The sequence below is a fragment of the Mobula hypostoma genome, chromosome 5 (genome assembly GCF_963921235.1).
Source record: "Mobula hypostoma chromosome 5, sMobHyp1.1, whole genome shotgun sequence".
In the NCBI taxonomy this organism is placed as follows: domain Eukaryota; kingdom Metazoa; phylum Chordata; class Chondrichthyes; order Myliobatiformes; family Myliobatidae; genus Mobula; species Mobula hypostoma.
In genome coordinates this window covers 6,931,961-6,955,574 of record NC_086101.1, presented here as the reverse complement: position 1 = coordinate 6,955,574, position 23,614 = coordinate 6,931,961, and the positions used below count along the sequence as shown (strand labels likewise).

Here is a 23,614-nt window from a genome sequence, read left to right as displayed (position 1 = left end):
TCCTGGGTGTTAAGATCTCTGAGGATTTAACCTGGTCCCAACATATCAATGTAGTTATATAAAGAAGGCAAGACAGCGATTATACTTCATTTGGAGCTTGAAGAGATTTGGTATGTCAACAAATACACTCAAAAACGTCTATAGATGTAACATAGAGAGCACTCTGACAGGCTGCATCACTGTCAGGTTTGGAAGGGCTACTGCACAGGACTGAAAGAAGCTGCAGAGGTTCCTAAATTTAGTTGGCTCCATCTTGGGAGCCAACTACAAAGTATCCAAGACATCTGAAAGGCAGTGTCCTTTATTAAGGACCCCCAGCACCCAGGGCATGCCCTTTCCTCACTCTTACCATCAGGCAGGAGGGACAGAAGCCTGAAGGCACACACTCAGCGATTCAGGAACGGCTTCTTCCCCTCTGCCATCCAATTCTTAAATGGGTATATTGAACCTATGAACACTACCTCAAGTTTTTCATAAATATATATTATTTCTGTTTTTGCACAATTCTTAATCTATTCAATATACATATACTGTAATTGATTTACTTATTTATTATATATTATGTATTGCATTGAACTGCTGCTAAGTTAACAAATTTCACAACACACACTGGTGATAATAAACCTGATTCTGCTTCTGCTGTGCTGGAGGTTTTGGAGGATGATGTGTTGGATACAGACACCTATGCACCGGTAGGTTAGGACAGGAGGAACTCTATCAGTGTTGAGGCAGAGGGAAGATGGGGTGAGCACTGATGTTCGTGAAGTGGAGGAGATGCAGGTAAGGGCACCATCAACAGCGGAGGAAAGGAAACCCTGTCGTTTGCAGAGGAGGATGTACCTGATGTTCTGGAAGGGGAAACTGCATTCTGGGAACAGATATCTTGGGAATGAAGGAATTTTGAAAAGTTACAGGAGACAGGGTGGGAAGAGGTATAGTCAAGATACTTGTGGGAATCAGTAGGTTTATAGAGTATGTCAGTGACAGTTTGTTTCTAGAGATGGAGGCAGAGAGATAGGCAAAGGAGAGGGAGGTGTTTGAAATGGACCGAGTGAATTCAAGTGCAGGGTGGAAGTTAGTGGCAAAGTTGATGAAATTGACAAACTCAGCATGGGTGCATGAAGCAGCACCAATGCAATCATTAACGTTTCTGAGGAAGATTTGGGGAACGTTACAGGGGAAGGCCTAGAACATGGACTGTTCTATGTAGCCAACAAAGAGACAGGCATTGCTGGGGCTCATGCAGATACCCGTTGATAGCCCTCAAGTCTGGAGAATGTGGGAGGAGCAGAAGGAAAATTGTTGAGTATGAGGACCAATCCTTCCAGATGGAGGGGAACTGGTTTGTTCTTTTATTGAGAAAGAAACGTGGAGCTCTAAGGCCTTCTTGATGGGGGATAGAAGTTATAACTCGACATCCATGGTGAAGATGAGGTGGTCAGTGCCAGGGAATTGAAAATTGCTTTGGAGATTGAGGGTATGAGAAGTGTCGCGGATGTAGGTTGGAAGGGATTGAATTGAAGGGGTTAGAATGGAGTCAATGTATGAGGACACGAGTTCAGTGGGGCTGGAGCAGGCAGGGACATAGGCCAAATGTCTATCTCGCTTGTCAGGAATTGTCCCTTTCATTTCTGCTTCCGGGCTCCGGGTTCATTTATATTCAGAACTCTTTAATGTGTTTCTGTTCCCACCCTGACGTGGAAATTGCCGCGATTCCTTCCCCGAGAACACTTGTAGCAACGTTATGTTCATTCCCGGGACTGCAGCGCATCTAGTGGACAATCACGGTGCTGCAGGGATTCAGCAGCTCCGGAAAGTTAAAGGATCCGGAACCCGGAAGTCCCGAGAGTTAACATGGCTTCGAAAGAACAGGTCGAGAGTTTAACCGAGGAGGTAATTTGTCCCATCTGCCTGGATTTCTTCACCGAGCCGGTGTCACTGGAGTGTGGTCACTACTTCTGCCGCTCCTGTATCACACGGTGTTTGGAAAGGGAGGTGCGAAACTCCTGCCCGGAATGTAGAGAGGAGATTGCAGACCGCACACTCAGGGTCAATCGGGTTTTAGCAAATCTGTCTGGAAAAGCTCGAAAACTAAATCTGAATCCGAAAGAGAAGGAAAGTAAACTTCACTGCGAGGAACATGAGGAAGAACTGAAGCTGTTCTGTGAGACGGACAAGAAACTGATCTGTCTGATCTGTAGAGATGCACTGGAACACAAGTCCCACAACTTCATGCCGATTAAAAAAGCCGTTAAAATTTACAAGGTAAAAATAACTCGCTTTCGATAGTCTGTTTATGTTGTCTTTTTTTTTTGTTTAATCCATTCACTCTTTAATTCCCAGGATTGGGTTAATTCTTCCTTGGACTCTCTCACAAAAAAGAAATCAGACTTACAGGAAATGAAGCAGGAACAGAAAGAGAAGATTGCTGGAGTTCGGGTGAGGCTTCCTAAGCAGAATTTTCAATATCATTGTGTAGTTTTTTTCCCTTTAATGCAGAATAGCAGAGTATCGCAGCTCCAGTGCCCGGGGTTCGATCCTAACCTCTGGTGCTGTTTGCGTGGAGTTTGCACGTTCTCTGGGTGATCACAAGGGGCCAACACTGCCAAGAAATCATGGATGAGTGATTAATTTTCTACAGTAATTAACCCCGTTGAAGGGGGGTTGTGTGTGAATTAGGTGGGAGTTAATGGGTCAGTGAGGAAGACTGGGTTTCAGGGAAATGTGATCGAAGATCTGAGAGCCACTTATTTACTGCCTGTAATGCCCCTGGCGTATAGGACAGCAATGACAGTCCGCCATCTCTGGCAGTGTTCATGTCTTCATTGAACATGTCAGCAGCTACTTCTCGGTTTTCACTACTGTCAGTCATGCAGGTCCTGAGTGGAGACTCAGGAATAACATGACACTCAGATGTAGAAAGACTTTTCACTGTTTCCGTAACAATTTTGTTTTACCAGTCAGTATTGTTAGCCCTGAGCTGAACCCATGAACCTGGAGGACCAGTAGACCACTCTTACTCTGGCCTCTGCCCTTTGACCTGTTTGGCATGGGTGACCCCACCAAGAGTCAAAGCATAAAGCCCATATTCCAGCCAATATAGTTCTTTGGGTCAGTGAGGCAGACAAGCCTCCAAACCCAACGGCAAGGATGTGGTCCTCTTGGAAGATAATGGGCTGGATAGACCTTCCATATCATAAGGAAATACATCAGGGCCAAACAATAAACTAGCCTCTCCTTTCATTTGACAGGAACAGTCACAAAGCTTTCAGTCCCACATCACATCCCAGTTTGCTGAACTGCGCCGGATTATCACCGAGAAAGAGCAGAGCACACTCCGAGATCTCAGGGAAGAAGAGGAGAGGATTCTAAATCTAATGGAGAAAAATCTTCAAGTAATTCAAGAGAATTTAAATTCCATCCAGGAGGAAATCTCAAAGTTACAGGAACAGATGGATCAACAAGACAATATCATATTCCTCATGGTGAGAGATTTCAGTTTGTTTCTGTAAAAGTGCACATTCACAATATGATGTATTTTAACTCAGTGTGGGATTTACAAATACTGTAGTAGTAAACTGATTTAAACCAGACAGATGTGTTGACTGTTCTGAATTGTTGTTGTTCCCAAACCGGCCTCCCACAACATCTGTACATCACAGGACGGGCTGCAACCTTCTCGGGAGAGTTCACTCTGATCGCAGCCCTGAGCCAGTGATCGGTTCTGTGATTCCCCACGTATAATATCCCGAGACACAGAGTAACATCCTATGACAGTCACAGACTGTGAGTGTGTCTGGTGTGAGGGTCTCTCTGTTAGAAACATAGAAAAACATACACCACAATACAGGCCCTTCAGCCCCCAAAACTGTGCTGAACATGTCCCTACCTTAGAACTACCTAGGCTTTACCCATAGCCCTCTATTTTTCTGAGCTCCATGTAGCCATCCAGCAGTCTCTTAAAAGACCCTATCGTTTCCGCCTCCACCACCGCTGCCGGCAGCCCATTCCATGCACTCACCACTCTGCATAAAAAAACTTACCTGTGACATCTCCTCTGTACCTACTTCCAAGCACCTTAAACTTACCCCTGACATCTCCTCTGTACCTACTTCCAATTACCTTAAAACTATGCCCTCTCATGCTAACCATTTCAGCCCTGTGGAAAAGACTCTGACTGTCCACACGATCATTGCCTCTCATTATCTTGTACACCTCTATCAGGTCACCTCTCATCCTCTGTCACTCCAGGGAGAAAAGGCCGAGTTCACTCAACCTATACTCATAAGGCATGCTCCCCAATCCAGGCAACATCCTTGTAAATCTCCTCTGCACCCTCTCTATGCTTTCCATGTCTTTCCTGTAGTCAGGTGACCAAGTGGGGTCTGACCAGGTCTGATATAGCTGCAACATTACCTCTTGGCTCTTAAACTTAATTTTCATGAAGGCCAATGCTCCGTATGCCTTCTTAACCACAGAGTCAACCTGTGTAGCAGCTTTGAGTGTCCTATGGATTTGGACCCCAAGATCCCTCTGATCCTCCCCACTGCCAAGAGTCTTACCATTAATGCTATATTCTGCCATCATATTTGACCTACCAAAATGAACCACCTCACACTTATCTGGGTTGAACTCCATCTACCACTTCTCAGCCCAGTTTTGCATCCTATCAATGTCCCGTTGTAATCTCTGACAGCCCAACACACTATCCACAACACCCCTCCACACTATCCACAACACCCCCAACCTTTGTGTCATCAGCAAATTTACTAACCCATCCCTCCAGTTCCTCAACCAGGTCATTTATAAAAATCACAAAGAGTAGGGGTCCCAGAACAGATGCCTGAGGCACACCACTTGTCACCAGCCTCCATGCAGAATATGACCCATCTACAACCACTCTTTGCCTTCTGTGGGCAAGCCAGTTCTGGATCCACAAAGCAATGTCCCCTTGGATCCCATTCCTCCTTACTTTCTCAATAAGCCTTGCATGGGGTACTTTATCAAATGCTTTGCTAAAATCCAGAAACACTACATCTACGGCTCTTCCTTCATAAATATGTTTAGTCACATCCTCAAACTATTCAATCAGGCTCGTAAGGCACGACCTGCCTTTGACAAAGCCATGCTGGCTATTCCTAATCATGTCAGGCATCTCCAGATGTTCATAAATCCTGCCTCTTAGGATCTTCTCCATCAACTTACCAACCACTGAAGTGAGACTCACTGGCCTATAATTTCCTGGGCTATCCCTACTCCCATTCTTGAATAAAGGAACAGCATCCGCAACCCTCCAATCCTCCGGAACCTCTCCCGTCCTTATTTATGATACAAAGATCATTGCCAGAGGCTCAGCAATCTCCTCCCGCACTTCCCGCAACAGCCTGGGATACATCCCATCCAGTCCTGGTGACTTATCCAACTTGTTGCTTTCCAAAACTTCAGCACATCCTCTTCCTTAATATCTACATTCTCAAGCTTTTTAGTCCACTGCAAGCCATCCCTACAATCGCCAAGATCCTTTTCCACAGTGAACACTGAAGCAAAGTATTCATTAAGTACCTCTGCTATCTCCTCCGGTTCCATACACACTTTTCCACTCTCACACTTGATTGGTCCTATTCTCTCACACCTTATTCTGTTGCTCTTCACATACTTGTAGAATATTTTGGGGTTTTCCTTAATCCTGTCTGGCAATGCCTTCTCATGGCCTCTTCTGGCTCTCCTAATTTCATTCTTAAGCTCCTTCCTGCTAGCCTTATAATCTTCTAGATTCCGATCATTACCTAGTTTTTTGAACCTTTCATAAGCTCTTCTTTTCTCCTTGACTACATTTACAACAGCATTTGTACACCATGGATCTTGTACCCCACCATTCTTTCCATGTCTCATCAGAACATACCTACACAGAACCCTACGCAAATATCCCCTGAATATTTGCCACATTTCTTCCAGATGTTTCCCTGAGAACATTTGTTTCTGATTTATGCTCCCAAGTTCCTGCTTGATAGCCTCATATTTCACCTTACTCCAATTTACTCCAATTAAACGTTTCCCTAACTTCTCTGTTCCTATCCCTCTCCAATGCTCTGGTAAAGGAGATAGAATTGTGATATCTCTCTCCAAAGTGCTCTCCCACCGAGAGACCTGACACCAAACCAGGTTCATTTCCCAATACCAGATCAAGTACAGCCTCTCCTCTTGTAGGCTTATCTACATATTGTGTCAAGAAACATTCCTGAACACACCTAACAAATTCTACCCCATCTAAACCCTCACTCTAGGGAGATGCCAATGAATATTTGGGAAATTAATATCTCCCACCATTGCAACCCTGTTATTATTACTCCTTTCCAGAATCTGTCTCCCTATCTGCTCCTCAATGTCTCTGTTACTAATGGGTGGTCTATAAAAGCACCCAGTAGAGTTATTGATCCCTTCCTTTTCCTAACTTCTACCAACAGGGACTCCGTAGACAACCCCTCCATGACTTCCTCCTTTTCTGCAGCCGTGACAATATCGCTGATCAACAGTGCCATGCTCCCACCTCTTTTGCCTCCCTCCCTATCCTTTCTGAAACATCTAAAGCCTGGCACTTGAAGTAGCCATTCCTGCCCTTGCACAATCCAAGTCTCTGTAAAGGACACAACATCATTGCTCCAAGTGCTGATCCACGTTCTAAGTTCATCCGCTTTATCCATGCTACTCCTCGCATTAAAATAGACACATCTCAAACCATCGGACTGAGTGCATCCCTTCTCTATCACCTGCCTCTCCTCGCTTTCGCACTGTCTCCAAGCTTTCTCTGTTTCTGAGCCAACCTCCCTTTTCTCCGTCACTTCAGTTCGGTTCCAACCCCCCAGCAATCCTAGTTTAAACTCTCCGCAGTAGCCTTAGCAAACCTTCCGCCAGGATTTTGGTTCCCCCGTGATTCAAGTGCAACGTGTCCTTTTTGTACAGGTCACACCTGCCCCAGAAGAGGTCCCAGTGATCCAGAAATCTTAAAACCTGCCCCCTGCTCCAATCCCTCAGCCACACATTTATCCTCCACCTCATTCTATTCCTATACTCACTGTCACGTGGCACAGGCAGTAATCCCGAGATTACTACCTTTGAGGTCCTGCTTCTCAACTTCTTTCCTTACTTCCTGTATTCTTTTTTCAGGACCTCCTCCCTGTTCCTACCTATGTCGTTGGTACCAATCTGTACCACAGCCTCTGGCTGTTCTCCTTCCCACTTCAAGATATCATGGACGCGATCAGAAGCATCCTGGACCCTGGCACCTGAGAGGCAAACTACCATCCGCATTTCTTTCCTGCATCCACAGAATCGCCAGTCTGACCCCCCAACTACAGAGTCCCCTATCACTGCTGCCATCCTCTTCCTTTCCCTACCCTTCTGAGCCACAGGGCCAGACTCTGTGCCAGTGACATGACCACTGTTGCTTCCCCCAGGTAGGCTGTCTCCCACAACAGTACTCAAGCAGGAGTACTTATTGTTGAGGGGGACAGCCACTGGAGTACTCTCTAGTACCTGCTTCTTGCCCTTCCATCTCCTGACTGTTACCCACTTCTCTGTAAGCACAAAATAATCAGCAAATGCTGGGGTCAAAGCAACACTCAACAACACGCTGGAGGAGCTCAGCAGGTCGGGCAGCATCCGTGGAAAAGATCGGCTGACGTTTTGGGCCGGAGTCCTAATGAAGGGTTCCGGCCCGAAACGTCGACCGATCTTTTCCACGGATGCTGCCCGACCTGCTGAGTTCCTCCAGCGTGTTGTGACCCACTTCTCTGTCTCCTGTGGTCCCGGGGTGACTACCTGCCTATAGCTCCTCCCTATCACCTCCTCACTCTGCCTCACCAGGCGGAGGTCATCGAGCTGCAGCTCCAGTTCCCTGACGCGGTCCCTAAGGAGCTGCCGCTCAACCCACCTGATGCAGATGTGGCCGTCCGGGACGCCTGAAGTCTCCAGGACCTCCCACATCTGACACCGAGCATAGAAAACCGCATCACACACATATTTTCTGTCCTTATTTTAAACAGATAACTACGACCCTTTATCACCAAAGCCCCTTTGAGCCAAAGCCTTCTGACTCTGTCTCCCACTACTCTGTCGCCCGCTCTGTAAATCTGTCTTCCTTTTAAACTCTTACGGCTGTTCTCACTGGCCGACCTCCATGCGCTTGCGCAGTCATGCCCCGTTCAAACCGCTGAAGAGATAACCACTGTTATTTACCACCGTTAACCACTGTTGATCAGTGGGAACTGAGGTTGAATTCCAGAATGTGACCCTCACATCAGATTTACCATCTAAACACAAAATACTCTGCAGATGCTGGGGCCAAAACAACACTCACAACACGCTGGAGGAACTCAGCAGGTCAGGCAGCATCCGTGGAAAAGATCGGTTGACGTTTCGGGCCAGAACCCTTTGTCAGGACTGAAGAGGGAAGGGGTAGTCTCCCCACCACCCGGAACCCCCGGTATGAACATTGAATTCTCCAACTTCTGGTAATTCCCTCCTCCTCCCGCCCCCCCATCCCAGTTTCACTCTGCTCCCTCCCCCAGCCGCCTATCACCTCCCTTGTGGTTCTGCCTCCTTCTACTACCCATTGTCTTTTCCCCTATTCTTTCTTCACCTTTCCTGCTTATCCCCTCCCTGCTTCCCCTCCCCACCCCTTTATCTTTCCCCTTACTAGGTTTTCACCTGCCAACCACCAACTTTCTCCTTCCCACCCTTCCCCCACCTTCTTTATAGGGCCTCTGCCCCTTCCCTCTTCAGTCCTGACGAAGGGTTCTGGCCTGAAATGTTGACTGATCGTTTTCACGGATGCTGCCCGACCTGCTGAGTTCCCCCAGCATGTTGTGAGATTTACCATCTATATCTGGTTTGTATCAGATTTGGTGTTTTGGAGAATTTTGCACTGTCTTTTGTTTTTCAGAAATATTCTTCATCGGATTATATCCCATTGTCCATCATAGACAGGTCTTTCAGTCCATTCTCTCCTATCAGTTTCCCTGCTTCACAAGCCTCCTCCCACCTACTCACCACACCCAGTAACAGTGACCCCAACTCCATGGTCCGTCATGTGTCTATGCAGCTTCCTTATTATATTTAAACTCTGCTGTTCCACTCCAACCACTCCTGTGGCAGTGAGTTCCACGTTCTCTTCACCACGTTTCTTGTGGAATTTATTAACGACTAACTGATGTTTTATCTTTGACTTTTTGTCTCTGCCCAAGCAGAAATATTTTCTATCAAATCCATTCAGAATCTTAAATTCCTCCCTTTGATCCTCCCTGACATCATATCCAGATAAAAATACACAACCATGTAAGTTCCTTCTCTCAGTTATGGTATAATTCTCATAAACATTCCTTGTACTTTCCCCCATGGTTCAATGACCCTCTTTTTCCATTCGTGTCAGTGGGAATGAGTTTAGTGGGAATTTTCAGCAGCTTGTAGTAACTTGGCTCAGATTCCTGCTGTCGGGATGCCGATGGTCCGTCTCAATCAATTGAGATCTGTGTATTATTTATTTCAGGAGGAAGCTCGTCGGAAGAGGAGGTAGGACATGGTCTTTACTGAAACACTATGAATTTATAATATAGTTCAAATATCACTGATGCTCAGTTTATAACCATCTGTATAATATTTACAGGATAAGTGACGATAGGCAGATATTGTCAGTTGCAGATGGTGCCCTACTGGTTGAAAAATTCAATCATCCCTATTTGCTCGACATAGCGTCGGAAGAAGCGATTATCAGCATTAAACAAGGTAAAACATAAGATTCATTTGTCCTTGTTTGTGAGACACGACTAAGTTATAATTAGACACAAAATATGGCTGTAATTATAGGCTGAAAGGAAACTATAGACAATAAGACATAGGAGCAGAATTAGTCTCTTTGGCCCATTGAATTTACTCTGCCATTTAATCATGGCTGATCCTTTCTTCCCCTCCTCAGCCCCTCTCCCCGGCCTTCTCCCTGTAACCTTTGATGCCATGTCCAATGTCCATGTCGACGTTCAATCAAGAACCTGTCGTGCTCTGTCTTAAGTACACCCAATGACCTGGCCTGCACTGCTGCCTGTGGTAATAAATTCATTAAATTCACCACCCTCTGGCTAAAGAAATTTCTCCGCATCTCTGTTTAAATGGATGTCCCTCTATCCTGAGGCTGTGCCCTCTTGTCCTAGATTCCCCACCATGGGGAACATCTTTTCTACATCTACTCTGTCTAGGCATTTCAGCATTCGAAAGGTTTCAATGAGATCCCCCCTCATCCTTCTGAATTCCAGCAAGTACAGACACAGAAATGTCAAACGTTCCTCATATGATAACCATTTAGGGTGTTCTGCACAAGGACACCCAAGTCCCTTTGCATCTCAGATTTTTGGATTTTCTCACCACTTAGAATACAGTCTCCAGATTTATTTCTACTACCAAAGTGCATGAGCATCATTTTCCAACATGGTGTTTCATTTGCCACTTTCTTGCCCATACTCCGAATCTGCCTAAGTCCTTCTGCAGCCTGTCTGTTTCCTCAACACTACCTGCCCTTCCACCATCAGCTGCAAACATAGCAACAAAGCCATCCATCCCATCATCTACGAGGGTGATTGATAATTTCGTGGCCTAAGGTCCATTTTCTCAGACAGTGCTTACTTGCAATTTTCAATTATCTGAAAGAGAAATACCACAAAAGTTATTAACTTCAAACTTTCTGCATAATCACTCAAAGAGTTGAACTGCATGTGCATGTAACGACAGCAGTATAACTCATCTCCCTCTATGTTAGGCCATGAACTTATCAAGCACCCCTCGTAAGTCATTTATATACGGCATAAGTGGAAGTGGTCCCAACACGGAGCCCTGTGAACACCACTGGGCAACCAACCAGGATGTGATAATTTTATTCCCACTCGCTGCCTCCTACCAATCAGCCAATGCTCTAAACATGCCAGTAACTTTCCTGTAAGTAGCCTCGTGTGGCAACTTGTCAAAGGCCTTCTGAAAATCCATATATACAACATCCCCTTTATCTATCCTACGCGGAATCTTCTCAACAAATTCCAACAGGTTTGTCCTTCGAGATTTTTCCTTAAGGAACCATGCTGAATTTGTCCCATCTTGTCCTGTGTCACCAAGTACTCCATCACCTCATCCTTAACAATTGACTCCAATGTCTTCCCAACCACTAAGGTCAGGCTAACTGGTCATAATTCCCTTTCTGCTGCCTTCCTCCTTTCTTAAAGAGTGGAGTGACATTTGCAATATTCCAGTCGTCTGGCACCATACCAGAGTCAAATGATTTTTGAAAGATCATTACTAATGGCTCCACAATCTGTACCACTACCTCTTGCAGACCCCAAGTGTGCAGTTCATCTGGTCTGGGTCATTTATGTACCCTTAGGTCTTTCAGCTTTCTGAGCACCTTCTACCTTGTAAAATTAACTGAACTCACTTAGTTCTTCTGCCACCTCCTTGTCCCCCGTTATTACTTCTCCGGGATCATTTTCTAGCAATCCTACATCCTCTCTCATCTCTCTTTTATTTTTGCATACTTGAAAAAGCTTTTACTATCCACTTTTATATTGTTCGCTGGCTTGCTTTCATATTTCATCTTTTCCCTCCTAATGATTCTTTCAGTTGCTCTCTGTAGGGTTTTAAAAGCTTCTCAGTCATCTCTTCCCACTCTTTTTGCTTTGTTGTCTGCCCTCTCTTTTGGTTTTACATTAGTTTTGATTCCCTTGTTCTATTTTACCATTTGAATATTTCTTTGTTTTTGGAATACATCCATCCTGCACTTTTCATTTTTCCCAGAAACTCACTCCATTGCTGCTCTGCTGTCATCCCTGCCACCAAATCCTTCCAAATTACTTTGGTCAACACACTTCTCATACCACTGTAATTTCCTTTACTCCACTGTAATACTTCTATGTCGGACTTTACTTTCTCCCTATCAAATTACAACTTGAACTCAATCATTTTGTGATCACTGCCTGCTCAGTAATCGCTTCCGGTTCATTACGTAACACCAAATCCAGTAGAGCTGATCCCCTGGTAGGCTCAGCGACAAACTGCTCTAAAAAGCCACCTCTTAGGCGTTGAACAAACTCCCTCTCTTGAGATCCATTTCCAACCTGATTTTCCCAATGGACCTGCATATTAAAATCTCCCATGATGATCATATCATTGCCCTTCTGACATGCCTTTTCCATATTAGACTATAAGATATAGGAGCAGAAGTAGGCCATTTGGGCCATCGTGCCTTCTCCGCCATTCAATCATGGGCTGATCCAATTCTTCCAGTCATCCCCACTCCCCTGCCTTCACCCCATACCCTTTGATGCCCTGGCTAATCAAGAACCTATCTATCTCTGCCCTAAACACACCCAATGACTTGGCCTCCATAGCCACTCGTAGCAAGAAATTCCACAGATTTACCGCCTTCTCATGAAAGTAATTTCTCCGCATCTCAGTTCTTTATTTTTGGCGTGTGCCTGCGTGCGTGTGAGTCTGTGCGCGTCTGTGTGCGTGCGTGCATCCGTGATGATGTCTTTTTCATGGCTTTTTACAAGGCGCGGAGCGAGAGAGAGACTGTGTGGCGTGCCACTCCTCATGCAGACATATTCGCAATATTTTTCCCTTTATTTTACGAGGTCGAGTTGCGATCTCGACACTCAACATGGCACGGATGGAAAGCGTACTTGGGAGCGGACCCGACTGGTTTCGAACCCGGGAACCTCCGCTCCCGGGTCCAGCACCGATGTCATTGTACCACCAGCCAGCCCCGCATCTCAGTTATAAAAGGACGTCCTTCAATCCTGAAGTCGTGCCCTCTTGTCCTAGAAACCCCTACCATGGGAAATAACTTTGCTATACCTAATCTGTTCAGGCCTTTTAACATTCAGAATGTTTCTATGAGATCCCACCTCACTCTCCTGAACTCCACGGAATACAGCCCAAAAGATGCCGGATGTTTCTCATACGGTAACCCTTTCATTCCTGGAATCATTCTCATGAATCTTCTCAGAAACCCTTTCTAAATATATCCTTTCTAAAATAAGGAGCGCAAAATTGCACACTATATTCCAAGTGTGGTCTCACAAATGCTTTATAGAGCCTCAACATCACATCCCTGCTCTTATAGTCTATACCTCTAGAAATGAATGCCAATATTGCATTCGCCTTCTTCACAACCGACTCAACCTGGAGGTTAACCTTCAGGGTATCTTGCACAAGGACTCCCGAGTCCCTTTGCATATCTGCATTTTGAATTCTCTCCTATTCTCTTGTAATCTGTGGTCCACATCCCAGCTACTATTGGGAGGCCTGTATATACCCTTGCATTTTCTTAACTCAGCCCACAAGGATTCAACATCTTCCATTCCTATGTCAGATCTTTCTACCGATTTGATGCCATTCTTTGCCAGCAGAGACATGCCACCCCCTCTGCCTACCTTCCTGTCAGTCTGATGTAATGTGTAACCTTGGACATTCAGCTCCCAACTACAAACATCCTTCAGCCCCGATTTAGTGATGGTCACAACATCATACCTGGCAATTTGTAATAGTGTAACAAGATCATCCACCTTATTTCTTATCCTCCATGCAGTGAAATATAACACTTTGAGTACTGCATTTGCTACCCTTTTTGATTCTGCATCCCTAATGCACTGATACTCACCCTGCTGGCTGCAATTATGACCTGTCATCTGGCTGCCCTTCCTGACAGTCTAACTGCAGGTTATCTTTGCTTTTTTACCATCCATCCTAACCTGAGTCCCTTCACTCCAGTTCCCACCCCCTGCCAAATTAGTTAAAACCCTCCCCAACAGCTCTAACAAACTTGCCCACGAAAATTTTCATTCCCCTCAAGTCCAAGTGCAGCTTGTCACTTTTGAACAGGTCATACCTCCCCCAGAAGAGATCTCAATGATATAACCATATAACAATTACAGCACGGAAATGGGCCATCTCGGCCCTTCTAGTCCATGCCGAACTCTTACCCTATACTAGTCCCACCGACCTGCACTCAGCCCATAACCCTCCATTCCTTTCCTGTCCATATATCTATCCAAATTAACTTTAAACGACAACATCAAACCTGACTCAACCACTTCTGCTGGAAGCTCAATCCACACAGCTACCACTCTCCGAGAAAAGAAGTTCCCCCTCATGTTACCCCTAAACTTTTGTCCTCTAATTCTCAACCCATGTCCTCTTGTTTGAATCTTCCCCACTTTGAATGGAAAAAGTCTAACCACGTCAACTCTATCAATCCCCCTCATAATTTTAAACACCTCTATCAAGTCCCCCCTCAACCTTCCATGCTCCAAAGAATAAAGACCTAACTTGTTCAACCTTTCTCTGTAACTTAGGAGATGAAACCCAGGCAACATTTTAGTAAACCTCCTCTGTACTCTCTCAGTTTTATTGACATCTTTCGTATAATTCGGTGACCAGAACTGTACACAATACTCCAGATTTGGCTTTACCAATGCCTTATACAAATTCAATATTACATCCCAACTCCTATACTCAATGCTCTGATTAATAAAGGCCAGCAAACCAAAAGCTTTCTTCACCACCCTATCCACATGAGATTCCATCTTCAGGGAACTATGCACCATTATTCCGAGATCCCTGTGTTCTGAAGCATTCTTTAATGCCCTACCATTTACTATGTATGTCCTATTTTGATCAGTTCTACCAAAATGTAGCACCTCACATTTTTCAGCATTAAACTCCATCTGCCATCTTTCAGCCCACCCTTCTAACTGGCCTAAATTTCTCTGCAAGTTTTGAAAACCTACCTCATAATCCACAACACCACCTATCTTAGTATCATCTGCATACATACTAATCCAATTTACCACCCCATCATCCAGATCATTAATATATATTACAAACAACATTGGACCCAGTACAGATCCCTGAGGCACACCACTAGTCACCGGCCTCCAATCTGACACACAGTTATCCACCACTACTCTCTGGCATCTCCCATCTAGCCACTGCTGAATCCACTTTACTACTTCCATATTAATGCCTAACGATTGAACCTTCCTAACTAACCTTCTGTGTGGAACCTTGTCAGCGGCCTTACTGAAGTCCATATAGACAACATCCAGCTTTTTACCCTCGTCAACTTTCTTAACAACCTCATCAAAAAATTCAAGAAGATTTGTCAAACATGACCTTCCACACACAAATCCATGATGACTGTTCTTAATCAGACCCTGTCTATCCAGAAAATTATATATTCCGTCTCTAAGAATACTTTCCATCAATTTACCCACCACTGACGTCAAACTCACAGGCTGATAATTGCCAGGTTTACTCTTAGAACCCTTTAAACAATGGAACCACATGACCAGTACGACAAACCTCCGGCACCATTCCCGTTTCTAATGACATTTGAAATATTTCTGTCAGAGCCCCTGCTATTTCCACACTAACTTCCCTCAAAGTCCTGGGGAATATCTTGTCCGGACCCGGAGACTTATCCACTTTTATATTCCTTAAAAGCGCCAGTACTTCCTCTTCTTTAATTGTCATACTTTCCATAACTACCCCACTTGTTTCCTTTACCTTACACAATTCAATATCCTTCTCCTTAGTGAATACAGAAGAAAAGAAATTGTTCAAAATCTCCCCCATCTCTTTTGGCTCCGCACATAGCCATCCACTCTGATTCTCCAAGGGATCCCTCACTATCCTTTTGCCACTAACATAACTGTAGAAACCCTTTGGATTTATTTTCACCTTACTTGCCAAAGCAGCAATGATTCGAGAACCTGAAGCCCTGCCCCCTCCACCAGCTTCTCAGCCATGCATTAATTTGCCAAATCATCCTGTTTCTACCCACAATGACGCGTGGTACAGGCAGCAATCGAGAAATTACTTCCTGGAAGGTCCTGCTTCTCAATTTTCTACCTAGTTCTCTAAGTTCTCTGTTCAGGACCTCTTTTCACTGTGCTAACTGCCTATTTACATTTCCATTTCTCATGACAGATTCCCAGCTACTCACCTCCTGCAATTTTGGGGTGGCTAATTTCCAGTAATTCTGATCTCCTCACTCTCCTCTACAATCTGTAGGTCATCCAGCTGCTGCTCCAGATCCCTAATACAGTCTTCAGGGAGCTGGAGCCAGATGCACTTCACACAGATGGTGTTCACTGGGAGACTCAGGTCTCCCAGGACTCCAACATCCAGCATGAAGAACATACAACAGGCATTTACTACATGAGGTACAGTAAGAGAAAAAAGGGAACTTTAACAGAAGCTTATCCAGAGTAATGCCTCTTTTAACAATGAAGCCTCCTTTGAGCCAAAGCCTGATCCTCCTACTCTCACCACTGACCTAATCCCAACGATGATCACCCCGACAATGGCTGCTCCACTTGTCCCTTCTGTACTTTTAAACAAGCATCGCAAACCTGCTGGAATCCTCGTCACTGTGGCCTGCTCATGCCTCTGATTGTGTTGTCGGAATTGAAGTTAATTCTGGCACCAACCACACTTGTTGGGAAGCATCACTGTCACATGGTCACTGGAGATAGCAAATCCCTGAACAGACTGACACAGGGGCAACATACAACCAATACACGGCACTGTTATGTGAACTACTGCATCCTGATCCCATTCACACTGGACAAATACGCCAATGCATGAGTTTGAATCCCAACACAGTAGCTCTGGAGTTAACACTCAATGAATGACATTAAAGGGGATAAAATCTGGTATCACTGTGGTGACAGGGATTGTCAGAAAAATACACCAGTCCTTCGTGCCACTCACCCTGTCTGACCTGTCCGTGACCGCAGTCTGATTGACTCAGCTCTGCCCCCTGCTGGACTCGCGAGTCTCACTGTTGTTATCAAACCACCACATTGACGCATCGTCAGACTGAGCCCGGACACACCGATCAGCATTGACCTCGGTGAATGATGGGAGAAGATCATGTAACCAGCCTGGCAAATCTCCCTCATGTAACCAGCCTGGCAAATCTCCCTCACACACATGCACAAGCACGATTGATAGATTGTAGTTGGATCCTCAGCATTGCACAGCATTACACACACACACACACACACACACACACACACACACACACTCACACATACACACACACACACACACACACACACACACAACAGTGATAAGTACCCAGTCACACCAGCAGACTGCGACACATCGTCAGAGACGCAGACACAAATTTACATTTCAGAATGAAATCTGCCACCTTTATCCAATCTGCCTGTTTTTGTGGCACTGAACTGCCCTCTGAACTGACGTCACACCAACAGTTCACAGTCAGACTCCAGGGTGAGATTCCTCAGGAGGATGATCTGGGAAGGGGTTTGGTAGATGTTGAACCCATGGCCCAACTCATCCATCCGGGCTAAGATGTCTTCTTGAGTAAGCCCCATTTCCGTGTGTTTGTCCCATATCCCTCTAACCATTTCCTATCCGTGTACCTGCCTAAATTTATTTTAAAATATTTTAATTATACCATAGACCATAAGACTAAGATATAGGAGCAGAATTAGGCCATTTGGCCCATCGAATCTGCTCCGCCATTTCAGCATAGCTGATCCAATTTTCCTCTCGACCCCAATCTCCTGCCATCTCCCCATATCCCTTCATGCCCTGACCAATCAAGAATCTATCAACCTCTGCCTTAAATATACATAAAGACTTCGTCACCACAGCAGTTTGTGGCAAAGAATTCCACAGATTCACCACTCTCTGGCTACAGAAATTCCTCCACATCTCCGTCCTAAAAGAATGCTTCCCCATTTTGAGACAGTGTCCTCTGGTCTTAGACTCTCTCACCATAGGAAACATCCTCTCTATATCCACTCTATCAAAGCCTTTCACCATTTGAAAGGTTTCACCCCTCATTCTTCTGAATTCCAGTGAATACAGGCCCAGAGCCATCAAACGCCGCTCATATGACAGGCCATTCAACCTGGAATCATTTTCATGAACCTCGTTTGAACACACTCCAGTTTTAGCTCATCCTCTCCAAGATAAAGGGCCCAAACCTGCTCACAATACCCCAAGTGAGGCCTCACCAGTGCTTTATAAAGTTTCAACATTACATCCTTGCTTTAATGTTCTAGTCTTCTTGAAATGAATCCTAAAATCACATTTACCCTTGTCACCACAGACTCAATCTGCAAATCAACATTTAGACAGTCCTGCACAAGGACTCCCAAGTCCCTTTGTACCTCAGGTTTTTAATATTTTCTCTCCATTTAGAAAATAGTCAAGCCTTACATTTCTTCTGCCAAAGTGCATGACCATACACTTCCCGACACTGTATTCCATCTGCCATTTCTTTGCCCATTCTCCAAAACTAAGTCCTTCTGCCACTTCTCTACTTCCTCAAAAGGACCTGCCCTTCCATCTATCTACATATCGTCTGCAAACTTTTTAACAAAGCCATTAATTTTCTCATCCAAATAATTGACATACAATGTGAAAAGAATCAGTCCCAACACAGACCCCTGTGGAACACCACTAGCCACCGGCAACCAGCCAGAAAAGGCTCCCCTTATTCCCACTCTTTGCGTCTTGCCAATCAGCCACTGCTTTGTCTCGGCTAGTTTCTTTCCTGTAATACCGTGGGCTCGAAGCTTGTGTGGCACCTTGTCAAAGGCCTTTTGAAAATACAAGTACACAACATCAACTGATTCTCCTTTGTTTATCTGGCTTGTTATTTCTTCAAATAATTCCAACAGATTTATCAGGCAAGATCTTTCCTAGAGGAAACCATGCTGACTACGGCCTATTTTATCATTCCTCCAAGTACCCTGACAACTGCTCCTTAATAATCACCTTCAACACCTTTCCAGCCTAACTGGCCCAGAGTTTCCTTTATTCTGCCTCTCTCTTCTTGAACAGTAGAGAGACATTTGCAACTTTCCAGTCTTCCAGAACCACTCCAGAATCCAGTGATTCTTGAAGGGTCATTACTAATGCCTCCATGATCTCCTCAGCCACCTCTTTCAGAACTCTTGGTATGTACACCGTCTAGTCCAGGTGACAGCTACCTTAATATCTTTCAGTTTCCCACGAATCTGTTCTCTAGTAATGCGAACTTCACGTACGGCATGCCATCTGACACCCACCATACTGCTCGTCTCTTCCACAGTGAAGACTGATGCAAAATACGTCTTCAGTTCATCCACCCTTTCATTGTCCCCCATTGCTACCCCTCCAGCATTATTTTCCAGCAGTCCGATATCCACTCTTGCCTCTCTCTAATCCAGAAATTAGCATCTCCCGGGTACTAATTTCTGGATTGCTGCCTGTGCCACGCGCCAGTGAGGGTAGAAACAGGATGATTTGGCAGATAAATGTGTGGCTGAGAAGCTGGTGCAGGGACAGGGCTTCAGGTTCTTGGATCATTGGGATCCTCCTGGGGGAGGTATGACCTGTTCAAAAGTGATGGGTTGCATCTGAACCCGAGGGGGACCAATATTCTCGTGGGCAGGTTTGTAGGGGAGGGTTTAAACTAATTTGGTAGTGGGAGGAAGGGGCCGGAGTGAAGGGACTCAGGATAGGACGGATTGTAAAAATGTAAAGACAGCGTGCAGTCAGACTGTCAGGAAGGGAAGGCATGTGATGGGCCTCAGTTGCAGCCAACAGGCTGAGTATCAAAACATCAGGGATGCAGAATCAGAAAGAATAGTAAATACGGTCCTCAAGGTGTTGTACCTAAATGCGGGAAGATGCTGGTTGTCCATCCGCTGTGCTTTGGTAAAACTCCGGGAGAGGGTCCTGTCGGCCACCCGACTGTGCCTGAGGCCTAGCAGCCTCTCCCCCGGTCCCGGGGCCGTGCTGCCTGAGTCTGCCCCCGATCCCCGGGGACTCTCTAATTCTCTGCTTCTCCCCACAGTCTCTGTCACCCTGGATGTCGAAACGGCGCATCCGCGGCTCGAGGTGTCTGAGGATCGGAAGAGTGTGAGACTGACCGGGACCCGGAGAGATCTCCCTGACACCGGGAAGAGGTTCACAGACCGGGTTTGTGTGCTGGGATTGGAGGGATTCACATCGGGGAGACATTACTGGGAGGTGGAGGTGACGGGGAATCGGCGCTGGAGTCTGGGAGTCGCCGCAGAGTCTGTGGAGAGGAAGAGACGGGTCCGACCGAGTCCGGAGACCGGATTCTGGATCATCGCGCGGATTGATGATGTGATGTGGGTTCTCACCTCCCCTGAGTCCCGTCTCCCTGCTGGTCCCTTCCCCGGGAGGGTAGGAGTTTATCTCCGTTACGAGTCCGGGACAGTTTCATTTTACAACGCGGAGACCAAGTCCCATCTCCACACCTTCACTGGGAATAAATTCATGGGGAAACTTCATCCTTTCTTCGGGACTTGGGATGAAAACGAGTGGCTGAGAATCTGCTCCGGTTCCGCTCCGGGTCTGTAAACGGGTCGGGTCCCGGGACCGGTGACAGGAGAAAGTCAGTGTAAATATAAATGTGCAGAGAGTGAAATAAACACGATGTGAGAATTATCGATCCATTAATTTTAACTTGTTCACCGCATCCGTCAACGGGACAGAAACACCGTGGATTCAGCAGCAGCCGCGGGCGGCGGGTCCTGAGCTCCCCAGCTCCCCCGGGTGCTAAAGTCCACCGGGACTGACCGGGTAACTGGGACAAGTGGTGGTGGTGCTGACTGGGAGAGGGAGGTCAGGGTGAATCTTGGTAACACGGGACATGTAGTGTTGGTAACACACGAAGCGGCAGGATCTCCCAGAGTGTCAGGTAACATCTGTGGAGGGAAATGGACAGGTGATGAGTGGATCCAGGTGAGGGGTAATAGATGAGGGAGGGATGGAAATGTGTCAGAAATGGGAGGTGAGAGGGGTCAGTGACAAAGGGCTGAAGATTTTGGAATCTGACAGGAGAGGAAAGTGGAGACTGGAGTAAAGGGAGGGAGGTGGGGAGGAGTGTGTGGGTGATGGGCAGATGGAGAGGGTGGGCAGGAGGAGTTAAGGTGGTCGGGTGATGGGGCTGATGGATCAGGAGGAGAGAGACATTTACATAGTAAAATTGACAGGGAGTGATGACCAGAAGTTTCAGAATTCAATGTTGATGCTGTCAGGTTGACGATCAACCTGACGGGACATGGGCAGCTGTTCCTATAATTTATGAGACAAATAGAGCCGGGATCTCTACGTTAAATCAGATGTTCATTTTGGGACCCAGTTCACACTCAGGAAATGCAGGAAAAATTCAGCAGGTTGGTCAGGATCTGTGGAGAGAGGAACAGGCTTCACGTTCCACGTCGGTGACCTCTCCCGGAATTGATTCAAACACTGCCTGCTCTGTTGCGGGTTTCAAATAATTTCTGTTTTGTTTTAGTTCTTCCAGCATCTGATTCAAGGAAAAATGGGAGTGCAGTGTAATTTCCTCCGGAAGGGGGATGAAGAAGAAGGAATGTGCTCGGAGAGGGGAGTGGACCATTAGAGAAATCGATGTTCAGGTTGGAACTACCCGGAGAGGGACGGTGAAGGTTAGAGAGATGTGGACATGATATTTTGGAGCCGGAGGTGTAGCAACACATGCAGGCTGATCCCAGCACAATCCTCGGGCAGACTGTGTTGGTCATTGACGCAATGGAGAAATGTAAATGGTGTGGCCCCCTGTGTGTATTTGTGTATAGTGGTGACAGAGAGAGAGTCTGAGACTTGCTCCAGGCTCCCCAGGTAGATGCAGGGATGATGTTTCTGGTAACGGGGGTGTCAGGATGAGGAGACACAGTGAGGGGACGACCATTCAGAGGTGAATAAATGTATTTGCCCAGCTCATAATCTAACAGGGCTCTGCACATTTACACATTAGCTATGTTGAAGAGAGACATGGATAGAGTTTTGGATGCAAAGGTTGATCCAGATTCTCCTGAAGCCCTTGAGCCCCGGTAACATTCCTGTGAATCTTGTCTGCACACATTCCAGCTGAATGTCATCCTTTCTGCAGCTCGGTGACCAGAACTGCACCCAGTTCTCTGAGTGTGGTCTCACCAATGTCTTGTACAGCTGTAACATGACAAACCATCTCATGTACTTAATGCCCTGATTAATGAAGTCCAGCGTACCAGACACCTTCTTCACTACACTGTCTACCTGTGTCTCTACTCTCAGGAACTATGTACTTGTTCCCCTGGGTATTTCTATTCTACAACACTCCCCAGGGCCTTGACATTCAATGTGTACATTCTGTCCTGGTTTTAACTTCCCAAAATGTGTCACTTTGTACATTTCTGTGTTAAATTCTTTCTGCCATTCCATTGCTCAGATTCCCAGTTGATTGAGGTCCTGTTGTAACTTTAGACAGACTTCACCATCCAACACATGAGCAATTTCAGTTTCTGTGCCTGTTCCTGCAGTGTACTGTTCTCTGTTCCCCGTTTAGAAGAATGAGAGGAGATCTCAGGGAAACACAAAGCTCTTTCGGGGCTCAACAGACAGGATACAGGGAGGACGTTTCTCCTGTCTGAGGGGTTGAGTGTCAGGGGTCACTGTCTCAGGATGGAGTGAACCCTCAGTGACTTCACTCGCTCCGGATCTTTTCAATGATTTCAAGTTCCCTGGCCCCGATCATCTTATTTTCAGTATGGATGTCCAGTCCCTGTACACCTCCATCCACCAGCAGGAAGGCCTCAAACTCTCTGTTTCTTTCTGGACACCCGTCCCAACCAGTTCCCGTCCACAATCACTCTCCTTCATCTCGCAGAATCTGTCCTCACTCTTAATAATTTCTGTAATTTCCACCATGTCCAACAGGATCCCACCACCAAGCACATCTTTCCCTCTCCCCCACTTTCTGCTTTCAGCAGGAATCACTCCCTACATGACTTCCTTATCCATTCGTTCCATCCTACTGAACTCCCTCCTGGCACTTCCAGGTGAGGCGACACTTCACCTGTGTGTCAGGTGCGGTCATATACTGTGTTCGGTGCTCCTGGTGTGGCCTTCTGTATATCAGTGAGATCTGACGTAGATTGGGAGTCAGCTTCATCAAACACCAGAGAAAGCTGATTCTCCCAGTAGCCACCCATTTAAATTCCACTGCCTACTCCTATATGTCCATCGAGGGCCTCCTCTACTGTCGCGATGAGGCCACACTCAGTTGGAGGAGCAATATCTTATATTCCGTCTGGGTAGCCTCCTACCTGATGGCATGAACGTCGACTAATCGAACTTCCAGTAATGGCCGCCCCTCCTTCACCATTCCCCATGCCCTTTTCCCTCTCTCACTTTATCTCCTTGCCTGCCCATCGCCTCCCTCTGGTGCTCCTCCCACTTTTCTTCCATGACCTTCTGTTTTCTCCTGTAGGACTCACCCTTCCCCAGTCCTGGATCTCTTTCACCCAATCAACTTCCCAGCTTCCGGTTTCACCGATCACCTCGTGTTCTCCACCCCCCCCCCCCCCACCTTTTAACTGTGATTCCTCATCTTTTTTTCTCCAGTCCTGCTGAAGAGCTTTGGCCTGAAAAACGACTGTACTTTTTCTCGTAGATGCTGCCTGCCCTGCTGAGTTCCTCCAGCATTTTGTGTGTGTTGCTTGGATTGAATTGAATT

The 23,614-nt window shown here is 46.1% G+C and overlaps 1 protein-coding gene across 3 annotated transcripts; it reads left to right on the top strand.

Annotated features, from left to right (window-relative positions):
- Window positions 1–1,749: 1,749 nt before the first annotated feature.
- On the top strand, window positions 1,750–20,531 carry LOC134346085 (zinc-binding protein A33-like). Of its 3 annotated transcripts, none has more exons than XM_063047387.1 (6): window positions 1,750–2,265; window positions 2,383–2,439; window positions 3,252–3,485; window positions 9,545–9,567; window positions 9,662–9,780; window positions 19,922–20,531. In XM_063047387.1, exons 1-6 carry the CDS (start codon window positions 1,855–1,857, stop codon window positions 20,452–20,454), a joined length of 1,377 nt encoding a protein of 458 aa, XP_062903457.1. In that variant the 5' UTR covers window positions 1,750–1,854; the 3' UTR covers window positions 20,455–20,531. The 3 variants fall into 3 exon arrangements, with proteins under 3 accessions (XP_062903457.1, XP_062903458.1, XP_062903456.1); XM_063047386.1 differs by having other exon boundaries at window positions 1,755–2,265; window positions 2,344–2,439; XM_063047388.1 differs by lacking the exon at window positions 2,383–2,439.
- The last annotated feature ends 3,083 nt before the right edge of the window (window positions 20,532–23,614 follow it).

Bases quoted from the DNA above. Each gene is read 5' to 3' on its own strand.
- LOC134346085 (XM_063047386.1), top strand. From the start codon at position 1,855: ATGGCTTCGAAAGAACAGGTCGAGAGTTTAACCGAGGAGGTAATTTGT. The intron at 2,266-2,343 runs GTAAAAATAACT...TTTAATTCCCAG, and splicing joins AAGCCGTTAAAATTTACAAG to GATTGGGTTAATTCTTCCTT. The intron at 9,568-9,661 runs GTAGGACATGGT...TAATATTTACAG, and splicing joins GAAGCTCGTCGGAAGAGGAG to GATAAGTGACGATAGGCAGA.